Here is a 12,507-nt window from a genome sequence, read left to right as displayed (position 1 = left end):
TCTCAATTGAGCGGCGGCGGCCGGCCTAAGGGCCAGTGTGCAACAGTGCTTGCTGCCACATGGCTCCCCTTGCGCTGGGGGTCCTCCCTCTGGGGGCCTACGAGGCAGGAAGCTAGCCAGTCGGAAGACCGGCGCTCCCCGCCCATGGCTCCCTGTGCGCCGGAAGCCCTCCTTCTGGGGGCCTACGAGGCCGGGAGTGAGCCACCTATCTGAAGACTGGCGCTCCCCTAGGAATAGTTTTATAATTTTTAATTTTTTGTTCTTTTCACTAGCTCTAAAAGTATGGGGTTTTTTGTTTTTTTGCTTTTTTTGAGATAGGGTCTTGTGAAACAGTTCAGACTAGCCTTGAACTCACTGTGTAGCCCAGGCTGGCCTAAAACTAGGAATGATCTTCCTGCCTCAGCCTCCAAAGTGCTGAGTTTATAGGTGTGCATGCCATACTCAGGTCTAAAAGTATGTTATTAGAAATAAGTACATGGGCTTGATAACTGATTGTTTTGAAATGCAAGCCATCTTTTGGGGTCTATGAACTTTAGTAATAACATGCCCTTACTCTTTATTTTAAAAACAATTAGTATTTTCAAGTTAAAAAGAACTGAATTTAAAATTCATCACAACTGAGTGGGGCCTTGTGGCATATACTTATGACCCTAGTACTCAGAAGGCTGAAGCAGGAGGGTCATAAGTTTGAAGTTAGCCTGGACTACATAGTGAAACCCAGTCTCCAAAAGGAAGGATCATGCTGTATGTGTTTATATACAATTTATGGATGCATAGTATTCTTCCATAAAGAAAACAATAAAACCTAGACTTCAGATGGTGGGTTGATTCTAAAATTTCAAGCAACATTCCATTTTTTTATCATCTTTTTGGCATTTTTTTCTAAATTTTTATTTTTATTTGTACATGTTTACAGTACATAATGATTACACTCCTTGTGCGGTATTGGACTATGTACAAAAACATCTTAATTCTCTTTTCATCCCCATTTGCTCTTCTTCCCTCCCTTGGGACATTTATTTTTATGGACAAAGCCCAAGGTCATCTAAATTTTCTTCTAGGTTATCTTTTCTGAGTGTTCTAGTTTTGTGTTTGTTATGGTTGATACTTTGTGTCAACTTGAGGAATCAAGAGGCTTGCTTCCCACCTCCCCCTGCCCTTTTTGCTCTTGGTGCTTTTGCTGTCTTCAGCTGCCATGAATTGTTCTCCTCTGCCATGTGCCACCCTGCCTCGGAGCCGGCCAAGTATGTACTGAAACCTCCACAGACTGTGAGGTAAATAAACCTTTTCTTCCTTAATTCTGGCCATCAGGTATTTTGTCTCAGCAACAAGAGAAAAGTAACCAAGACAGTGTTTTATATGTAGGTCTTTGATATATTTTGAGCGAATTTTTATAATAGGTGTAAAGTTAGTATCTAGATTTATTTCTTGCATATGGGTCTTTAGTATCTTTTATTGAAAAGATTATCCTTTTTCTATCAATTGGCCTTTGCTCCTTTGTCAAGGGTCATCTTAACCTCTTTGTGAGTCTTTTTCTGGGTACTGTTATTTATTTTTTTTGTTTTTTTTCCAGTACCAGAGGTCAAACTCACGACCTTGTGCTTGCCAGGCAGCCGCTGTGCCGCTGAGCTAAGTCCCCAGCCCCTGGGTACTGTATTTGTCAAGGTTTTGACTAATACCATGCAGTCTTGATGACTAAGGCTTTTTTCTCATAGTACTGCTGCATCACCACCTCTTTTTTTTTTTTTTTTTTTTTTTTTTTTACACATTATGAGGCAGGGTCTTGTTAAATTGCTGATCTTGAACTTGCAATCCCCTTGCTTCAGCATAAGGGGCAGCTGAGATTACAGACGTGTGGTTACTGTGATTTTATACCAAGTCAAACTTGGCCATTATAAGTTCTCCAACCTCATTTTTTGCTATTGTGCTGACTACTCTTGGTTCTTTGCCTTTTCATTTAAATTTGACAATCTGTCATTATCCACAAAGTAACTTGCTGGGGTTTCAATTAGATTGCATTAGCAGTAGATCAAGTTAGGAAGAACTGACAGGTTAATAGCTATTTATTTTTTAAATTCCAGATTGAATCCACAATCAGGCATTGAATGTCTCTTTTGATTCCTTTAATCTGGTCAACCTTTCTTTGTGTTTTTTTGTCATTGACATTTTGAAGGCTATTTTATGGAGTGTCCTTTAGTCTGGTTTCCCACCCCTCATAGTTCCCTTTTGAAAAATTTCAAGGTATATACACTTTTGGCAGCAGAACAGTGATTTTTTTTTCTTTTCCTTAGCCCAGTACATCTCACTAGGAGGCAAATGATGTCCGCTTGTACCATTCTGTCTTTTCTTATTAACTATATATTCAGCAGATCTTTAACTTATCTATTTTAAGCCCCAAGTTTACCTGGTATATAGAGTAACTTGGTGCTGCTAAGTCAGAATGCCATTTATATTCTCTTATATAAATAGGCTTGTTTCTGGGCTTTCCTCATTGTTCATTTAGGTGTCAGTTTTCCTGGGTCTATCAGGTGATTTCTACTTGTCCACATACTACAGTATCGACTTCATCTGATCCCCAGCTCCTGAAATTCAGTTTCTCTTATTTTTCCTATTCTCTTTACCCTTATAGAATTGTGCCCTAAAAATAACTTCATTAGCAAAGCTGGATCCCCACATAAAGTTAGAATAGTGCTTAACTTGGGAGAGAAGCAATGGCCTAGGCAAGGACACGAGAGATCCTTACAGGGTTCTATAAGTGTCTGTATCTGGATAAGGATAGTGGTTATACAGGTAAGCACGTACATTAAAAGATGAGGTATACACCTTCAAGGGTATTTTATTTTTGTTTTTGTCTCACAATGTTGATCAAGCTTGCCTTGAACTCACTATGTAGCCCAGACTGGCCTGGTGCTTCAGCGTCCTGAGTGCTGAGGAAGCATGTACCACCATGCCCAAGCAACAAGAGGGCATTTTATGCATTTAAATATATACATGCTATACCTCAAGTACCACTTGTCGCTATCATTTTGGTGACTTTTGAGAGACAACAAGTCAACATATAGGTTCAATTTATTGTCTTTAACAGTGTTTTGGAACAACATAATGTAGTATGTGAGGACGAGCCTTATGGTGCTGTGAGACTGAAGAAAAAGAGGTTGACAGATCTAGTACTGTACAGAGTACAGTTTATTGGGGGACATACTAACCAAAGCATGGTGCTAGACTGCAGAGAAACTGATATCCCTTATTTGGGTCAAAAGAAGGGCATATTTATGAGTTTGGGCAAAAGTGATTTCATCGTAGCTGAAACATGCTTGGAATACACCTGTAATCCCAGTGCTGCAGGAGGCTGAGGCAGAAGGATAACAAGTTAAAAGTTTGGCCAGTTTAGTTACTTAATAAGAACTTCTCTCATAATTAAAAATAAAAATAAATTAAAAATGGGTAGGGATGTCCCCAGTACAAAAATATAAATTATCTAAGACTCAAGTGCATCCTGGGAGACAGGGACTCGATGTAGAGCTTCATATATGACTTTAATGGTTTGATTGGTTATAGTTTTTTTTTTTTTTTTTTGAAAATATGAATAAAAAACCTAGTAGGATTACTCTGGTGCATTAATGGTAGTTATAACTCAGGCTGACTGCTCTCATGTCAAACTGAATCCATACAAATAAGCACTAGATAATGTTGAAAAAAAGCAAAACAACCAAGAGTTAACAACTAACATGATTCTAACTTATCTAGGATTATACTAGTATTTCTGTTTCTAACCTTAACTTGTGGGGTATAATTGTGAACTAGAAAGTATAAATTCTCATCAACCCCATTTTGTAAGGATGTTTCATATACATACTTCCATATTTTGTAATGAAATACACACTTTCATACATCTATAGACATATAGATAATTACATAAAGCTAAAAGATATTTGAAGAAAATTGTTCTTTGCAAATAAAATGTTTTTCTAATTTACAGGTATAAAGAAAGTTCTGCAAAGACACAGATTATCAGGAAATTGCAACATAGTTACATTTCAACTTGAATTTCAGATTCTGGAAACACAGGTAAATTAAGGAGCATACTGTGATAAGAGAGAGATTTTTTTCTGTGAGATAAACAATTCCTGTCCCACAGCTTCCAGCAGTGGCTGAGATGAGGAGGAGTTCATGAGCACATTTGTACTGTTTAAAAATTGTTTAGAAGCTGGGCATGGTGACATATACTGAGGCAGGATTGTTGTGAGTTTGAGGCCAGCCTGGGCTACAGAGTGAGTTCAGAGCCAGCCTGAACTGCATAGTGAGACCCTGTCTCAAAAAGACAAAAAAGAAAAAAAGAAAAAAAAAAAGTAAAATCACTTCAGCAGCTGCATATGGTAAAGTTGTTGCTGAAGCCATAGGCACTATTTAGTTAAATTATTTTTTTATTTTGCAATACTGGGGATTGAACACAGGGCCTAGGGCCTTTGCATGAGTTATCCTAGCCTTTTTTTGGGGGGAGGTGGGTAACATTGTCTTGCTAGTGGGGTATTGCTTTGTTTTGTGTTTTATTTGTTGTTGTTGTTGTTGTTTTTTTTTCTTCTAGTACCAGGAATCGAGCTCACGACCTTGCGCTTGCCAATCAGGCACTTTGCCGCTGAGCCAAATCCCCAGCTCCTGGGGTATTGTTTTGAAAGCTGGAATGGAGCTGATGAGCCAGCCATCTATTTTTCTTTTTTTTTTTTTTTTTTGTCTTTTTGAGACAGTGTCTCACTATGCAGTTCAGGCTGGCCTTGAGCTCACTTTGTAGCCCAGGCTGGTCTCGAACTCACAATGATCCTCCTGCCTCAGCCTCAGGGATTACAGGTGTGCACCACCACACCCAGCCATCCATTTATTTTCTACTAATTATCTGCTTAAAAAATTTCTTCAATATTTAGCATATTGAAACAACAAAAGTAAAATTATCACACTCATTTGTATGTTCTTGCTCAGGGCCTCTCATGAGGTCGTGATCACCTGACCACACAGCAGCTGATTTGTTTGGGACCAGATGATTCACAGGATTAAGGTACAACACAGAGAGGGAGATACATTTGATTAAACCTTTACTATGTAATCAGGAAACAGACAGAATGGTAATGTATATCCCTACTCATCAGGATAGGGCAGAACAAGTTGAGACAATTTCAAAGGCTAGCATGGGGATGGAGTCCAGGCATTGTTTTGAGGCCTGAAACAGGTCACATGCTTTGATTATGGAACCGGTTGGTTTTGCCAGCTGGGCTTATAGGGAGTGTGTACAAAGAACAGGACAGGAAGGATAGCCAGGGTACCTTGGCTCATCAGATCAATACAGTGGATGTAAAGAAGTTGTCACAGTCGAGTTTTGTGGACAGTCTACCTTCATGTGCTCAGGGTCAGGTGCCAGGATTCCTCATCCCTGTAGCCAGTGTCCTCAGACATAAAAACAGATTCAAGCTGTCCCCTTTTGATTAGAATAGGAATTCAAGGCCCCCCTCCTCAAACGTCAGACAAGGATAGGGTCCAGGTATCTCCAAGGATAGGTAGCTAATTCCAAGGATAGGATCCAGGTATTGGCCTAGAACTTTCGCAGTTTGAAGTACCCAATTGCTATCCCTGGAGTAGGCAGCTGAGGACAGGCTAGGGCATATTTGGCCCCTCATCTGCTGACAGAATTCTCATCATACATTTGCCTCATTTCACTCTTCAGTGCTGTTTTGGCTGAGAAGATTCCGTGTGGCATTCCCAAGGTCTTTTGGGCAGTATACAACATAGAGTTAAGCATTTTCATGTGCTATGGACATGGATAGTGCATGCTTTAGGGAAGTTAGACTGTTTCCTTGTGGGCACCAGGCCTTGGAGCTATACTGGATCGTGAAGGTGATATTCTGCATGACAATAAAGCTCACGTGTTGAAGGCTGACATAGAGCATGTTCCCAAATGAATTGGTATCATTTGTGCGGGACGGCTTGTGCCAGGATCCTAGTCTTTTCCTTTGGGAGGCCCAAGGACTCCTGGATGTTTTCCTATTGTAGCTGGTTGTGTAGTCTGACCAACTGTATTTTTTTTCTTTGTGGCTGCTATGATCTTGAGTTCAGTGGGCTTCACCACTTGTTCTGCATGCTAGTATCCATTAATGGCCTAGACCTACATTACATGTTAGGTTAGTGAAGTCATAAGCCTGAGGTTCAGTTCCCTTCCTGGGAACTTCTTTAATGTATACATTGTCCAGCAACTGCTCCAGCGCATGCTAGCAGCCTTAGGGTCTTGCAGGGTTTTTCGGGTATAGTAGGTGTTCCATGGGTTATCTACAGAGAAGTAAAGCTCTCAGCAAAATTAGTCCCACCTTTGGAAATTTTATGTATTTGTTTGTGGATTTTTGAGACTGTCTCACTATGTAGTTCAGACTTGAACTCACTATGTAGCTCAGGCTGGCCTCAAATTTGTGGCAATCCTGCTTCAGCCTTCCAAGTGTTGGGGTTACAGGTATGTACCCCCATGCCTGGTTTCATCCTTGAGAGATCTGACCACAAATCTAATTAGAAAGAAGACTATCCTCTTAAAGTTGAGGTGAACAGTGGAGTGAGTGGTGTTTTCTAGGATGAGTTGTGCCCAAAGATGGAGTGATATGTTCATTAGTGGGGGTATGGCCTGAGATAACTAATATTTTAACTTCACTTTAACTTGCATCCTTCTGTCACCTCAGCCAGTGAAAAATTGGGGCAAGAAAAAAGAATAAATATTTCAGGACAACTATCAGTGTCTGTCCTGTATGTTTTAAAAAATACAAGGGAAAGAAATCTGAAAATAATTATTGCTACTCTTTAAAAGGCAGAACCCAGTAATGGCTAAATCTCTAAAGGGACGTGAGTTCACATTTAAAAGGTGTTTGGAGCTGCTTGACTTACTACACTGTGCTGCAGAAAAAGCATGCTCTTCCTGGCTGTGTTAAGAACCAGCACTTCCTTCTGAATCTTTTTAATTTTACTATTCTTCTGAGTACTTGATTGATAAGCACAATTGTATTGACGCAATTGTAGGCAGCTGTGGAGTGAGCAAGGATTGTGGGATCTGTTGTGTGGGAGTCTCCAAGAGTCTTGCTTGGAAAGGAAAGGAACCAAGGATTTTCTTGTTTTTCTTGAGTGTTCTTTAAAATTTTACTACTTACTGGTTCATCCTACCATATTCTAGAGCTATTTGTGTATGGTTTCAGAAATACATCTCTAGTAGAACTGCTAGGTCAAAGGAAATGTACATATAAATTCTGGGTGGATGATGCCAACTTGCTTTGTAAAATGGTTTTACCATTTTATATATGGAACATTTTTTTTACTCTTGAAACTGATAGGAAAACATGGAGAGTCACTCTCGGTTCTCATTTTCTAAAATCAAACTTTCCACTAGAGGGAGATGTTTAGCTGCCAGAAACCATACAGTAATCTAAACAATAAAACTCACTTCAGAATATTGTAAATATTTATTATTCAATAATAAAATCTTATTAATACTACATTATTTAAGCCAAAATGACCTAAAAATCATGTTAATTGAATTTTAGAATCAAATGTGACCTGAAAGTTGTTTTTTTTGGTCTTTTTGAGATAAGGTTTCACTGTGCAGTTTGAGCTAGCCTTGATCTTAGTTTGTAACCCAGGCTGGCCTTGAACTCACAGGAATGCTCCTGCCTCAGCCTCCTCAGTGCTGGGATTTAAGTGTGTGCCACCATGTGTGACTGAAAGATTGTTTTATAGGGAAGCCTATAGAGAGTATGAATGCTAACCTGTGTTTTCACAGCTGTTCTTTTAAAGGTGGCAGGAACATTGACCTCTCTCCCTTAACTGTGCTGTCTGGCCTTGTCAGCACTGTGCATGTGAGGGGCTGCAGGGTCGTCAGAATGAACATGCATAATATCAGCCTTATGTAGTCCATGCAGCAAGCGAGGCATTCAAGGGGGAGTGTGTGGGAAATGTGGCAGATAAAGTATGATTTCGTAACTTTTTTCCCTGAAGGCCAGCAAAATGGACTAAATGACTGAAGAATAGGGACTTTTTTTTTTAATGAAGAGAATGCAACCCGATTATCACAGGCACCAAAGAAAATCTAGTTGTTAGGATATTTGGTGCCTTGGGTCTGGCTTCTTGACTTACAATGTTTTCAAGGTTAATCCATGTTGTAGCATGTGTCAGCTTTTTTTTTGCTAGAAAAAATTTATTGTGTGGATATACTCTCTTTATGCATTCAGTTAATTGATGGAAATGATAATTTTCATTTTGGGGGCTGTTATAAGTAATGCTGCTATAAATATTCATGAACAAGGTTTTTTGTTTTTTTGTTTTTTTGTTTTTTTTTTGTCTTTTTGAGACAGGGTCTCACTATGCAGTTCAGGTTGGACTTTAACTCACTTTGTAGCCTAGGCTGGCCTCAAACTTGCAGCAGTCCTCCTGCCTCAGCCTTCTGAGTGCTGGGATTGCAGGCATGAGCCACCACACCTGACCATGAACAAGTTTTTAAATGTTTTTACTTTTCTTGGCAATACAACTTTGAGTGGAATTGAATGGAACTACTAGATGATGTTGAGCATGTGTTTCTGAGCTTATGGCCATTTGTATGTAAGTATGGAAAAATGTCTGTGCAGATCCTTTTCCCAACTTTTAATTGAGTTTGTCTTTTTTTGAGTTGTAAGAATGCTCCTACCAATTCCTACTATATCCTCAAGCAGATGAAAAACTAAATAAAAGTTATACATAAATCATCAGTCCCCATTCTCCAACAGCTCTGCATATAAGATGTGTCAGATGCTGTGCAGACAAATATAGAAGAGTCAAGGAGCATGCACTTACTCTAGTCTTAGAAAATACGAAAAATATCTAGATTCACTACCATTAATTACAAATAAAGAACCCTAGAAGTCAAAGCACAAACATGGTACACAGTTCTTTTATCATATTGGACAAAGTGGCCTAAAATCAAAAATCATAGCAAAAATACTGACATGAAAACAAAGGAAGTTAATAAGAAAATGAAATAAATTTACTTGAGCTTGCAAGGTGAGATAATAATCCTTAACTGTTTCCAGCTTTTTGTGATAAGTAGCAGTTATTCATAAGTCTTTTTCTTCATTTCTTATTAATGTGTATAGATTCTTAGAAGGCAAATTGCTGGGGCAGGGAAGATGAATATTTTATGAAATATTTTAGGAATAGTCATTGTCAAAATGACTTCTAGGGTTTTTTTTTTTTTTTTTTTTTTTTTTACCAGAAATCGAACTCAGGACCTTGTGCTTGCCAGGCAGGTGCTTATGCCGCAGAGCTATATCCCTGGTCCAAAATGACTTCTAGAAGGGTTGTATCAACTTGGTTTTAGTGTATATTTGCCAGTTGTGATTTTTTCTGGGGATTGGGTGGAAATGATGGAACCCAGGGAGTCTTTTTAAAGAATTTTTTGGAGACAAGGTGTCAGTAAGTTGCCCAGGCTGTCTGTGAATTTGTGATCTTCCTGTCTCAACCTCCTGAGTACTTAGGATAACTGGTGTGCACCACCAAACCTGGCACCAACAGTGACGTTTTAAAATCTCTCCTCCTAGGTACAAATGTCCCTTTATTGTTTTAATTTATATTTATCTTACTATTATTGAGCAGAACTTTTTTTATAGGTAAATTATTGTTTTTACTTCTAAATTTTTTTAGTTCACATCTTTTGCCTTTTTCTTTTCGGTTTTACAGTCATGTTTATGAATTTGTATATACTCATTTTTGCTAATTTTTTTATTATTTGTTTAGACAGTTTCTCTTGATTTAGTCATCAGTTAAATTATTTTTCCTTCTAGTATTGTATGACTTCACTGTTGAAGTAATTTATTTGGAGTTCATTTTGGATTCATTGTGGAGTAAGAAGCTGATCTCATTCTTTTATAAAATAACCAATATTTTCAATATTAACTCTTAATTTTTTTTTATTTTGTGGTATTTCATTTTTATAACTTAAAAGTATTTTTGCCATTTTAAAAATTACTTTGATATGATACATAAATTTTTCTAACCTTTATTTTAGAATAAGGAGAATTTATCTTCTGTCATTACTGACCTTGGCATAATAATGGAGCCTACAGAATACTCAGAATTAAGTGACTTTGTGTCGAGGTAAGTTATTTTGCAAATTATTATTCTAGGGCACATTTTCACTCTACATGTGTATGTTTACCATTTTTTTCTTAATTGGTAAATAGGTCTTCTCTGAAAGCATAGAACAATTACTGTGGCTCATTTAAACACATTTTCTAGGGGCTGGGGATTTAGCTCAGCAGCAAAGCGCCTGCCTGGCAAGTACAAGGTCGTGAGTTCGGTTCCCGGTACCAGAGAAAAACCAAAGAAAAAAAAAAAAAAACACATTTTCTATGTATGATTCTTTCACTCAGCACATATTTATTTTATGTTCATTGTGTGCTGGGCATCAAAATTAAAATGTAAGAAAAACAGATATAATACTCAATCCTCATGGAATTCATAGCCTATTGGAAAAGTCAGATAGTAATTAAATAATTATAGAAATAAATGTGAGTTTATGACTGGATGACATGTTAGAGTTACTGTTGACACATATATCCGGAATCTAATTGTCACGCAAAGGTTCCTGAAAAATGAACTGAGTGAACTAACAAAGAGGCTTAGACACAGAGATAGGAAGAAAACCAGGACTGTGTGGTGTCATGCAGAGCTCACAGGCCCTTCCGCTCACACCATGCTCTGCAAGTAGCATCTGCTGTTTGGAAATTACACAGGAAGGACAATGGGATATCTGTCCCCCTAAACTAGTGGGCATTTCACAGGATGACTTAATAAATATTTGCTCTCAGGCACTTGGGTAGACTGGGTTCTTGCTTTGTGGAGTCACCAGTATTTTAGTAAGGGAAGTGAACATAGGTCAGAAGATCTGAATTTTAGTCCAGATTCCATGTCAGTTGCCTCTTTCTCTTCTTCTTTTTTTAAATTTCTTTCCTCTTTGTCTCTGCTATTATGCAGTTTAAATACATTATCCCTAAATATGAATTTACTTTTAGTTTTCCATTGCAGATTTGTGGTTTTTCAAACTGAAGATTGGTATCTATAATTTTTGGAAATTTCTTACTATTTCATTGACTCTGTACCCTGACTATTCCTTCATATTAAAGGCCAACCATTTCACTTAGAAGGACAAGTATGCTTTATATTTCTCTCTCAACTATTGTGCTGCTATTGTCATACAGCTTACTTTTAATATATGATGAATGTCTCAGTGCATTACTATTTTTGCTTTATTTTTATTTTTTATTTTTTATTTTTCCAGTACCAGGAATCGAACTCATTACCTCGATCTTGCCAGGCAGGCGCTGTGCCGCTGAGCTAAATCCCCAGCCCCACTATTTTTGCTTTAGCCAATTTTTTTAAAGCATTTACAAATAACAAAAAATTATATATTTATCTTCATTTTTTGTTTTTTTTACCACTTCCAACGTTCTTCATTGCTTTGTGTTAATTCCTATTTCTAAGTGGTATATATTTTTTCTTAAGTGGTATATCCTCTTAAGTGGTATATATTTCCTTTTTCTTCTGCTGGTCTATTGTAATGAATCCTGTCAGCTTTTGTTTCTCTGAAAAGTCATTTGCCTTCATTTCTTGAAAGATATATTTGCTGGCTATAGAATTCTGGGTGACAACTTTCCTTTTAGATCTTGAAAAGAACCTTTCACTGGGACATGGTAAGGGTACATTGTAATTCCAGCACTCTGAGAGGCTGAGGCAGGAGGAGTACAAGTTCTAACCTATTCTGGGTTATTTAGCCATTTAGGAAGACCCTGTCTTTTTAAAAAATACCATATATATATGGTATTCAGTGTAAATACCAGTGTAAATACCATATATATATGGTAACTCAGTGTAAAGGCCCTGGGTTCAAGCCCCAGTGCAAAAAAAGAGAAAGAAAACAACCTTTCATTGTCTTCTAGATTGTGTTATTTGTGACAGAACATCTGCTGTAATTATCTGTATTTCTGTGTATCAGTGTATTGTGTGGTATGCATATATTTGAGGACTGTCCTCAAATCTTTCTGTTAATTTTTCTTTACTACAGTTTGATTGTTCTGTGTTTAAAGTATAAAATTTCAAGTGTGTGTTTTCAAATTTTAATTCTGCTCTTTCTCTATTCTGTAACTCTTTACTGACTTGCATATGTTAGCTTACAGTGTTTGGGTGCTCTGTTCTCTTTCACTTATTTTCTTTGTGTTTCACTTTGGATAATTTCTTCTAATTTCTAGTGTGTGTTGAGCGGGGAGTAGTGGGGTTGAACCCAAGGCTTTCTCACTGAGCTATAGCCCCAGCAGTGTATGTTTTTTTCTTTTTCTTTTTTTCGTTTTTGAGACAAGGTTTTACTAAATTGCCCAGGCTGGACTCAAACTTGGAATTCTCCTGTCTCAGCCTCCCAGTGCTGGGATTATAGTCTTTTTCCTTTCTTCCCTTCCTCCCCTCCCT

At 37.8% G+C, this 12,507-nt stretch overlaps 1 protein-coding gene across 3 annotated transcripts in view; it reads left to right on the top strand.

Annotated features, from left to right (window-relative positions):
* Cenpp (centromere protein P) overlaps positions 1-12,507 on the top strand; it is a 228,091-nt gene that overhangs the window by 6,194 nt on the left and 209,390 nt on the right. For all 3 annotated transcript variants that reach the window (XM_013506874.1, XM_005408912.2, XM_013506873.1), the window contains exons 3-4: positions 3,980-4,068; positions 10,055-10,143. In XM_013506874.1, the coding sequence (XP_013362328.1) occupies positions 3,980-4,068; positions 10,055-10,143 (178 nt within the window). The remainder of the gene's footprint in view (positions 1-3,979; positions 4,069-10,054; positions 10,144-12,507) is intronic.

This window comes from Chinchilla lanigera, unplaced genomic scaffold (genome assembly GCF_000276665.1).
Source record: "Chinchilla lanigera isolate Chin_1 unplaced genomic scaffold, ChiLan1.0 scaffold00114, whole genome shotgun sequence".
NCBI classification, from domain to species: Eukaryota; Metazoa; Chordata; class Mammalia; order Rodentia; family Chinchillidae; genus Chinchilla; species Chinchilla lanigera.
Note: the sequence above shows the minus strand (reverse complement) of the source record. Positions and strands in the feature narration are given on the sequence as shown.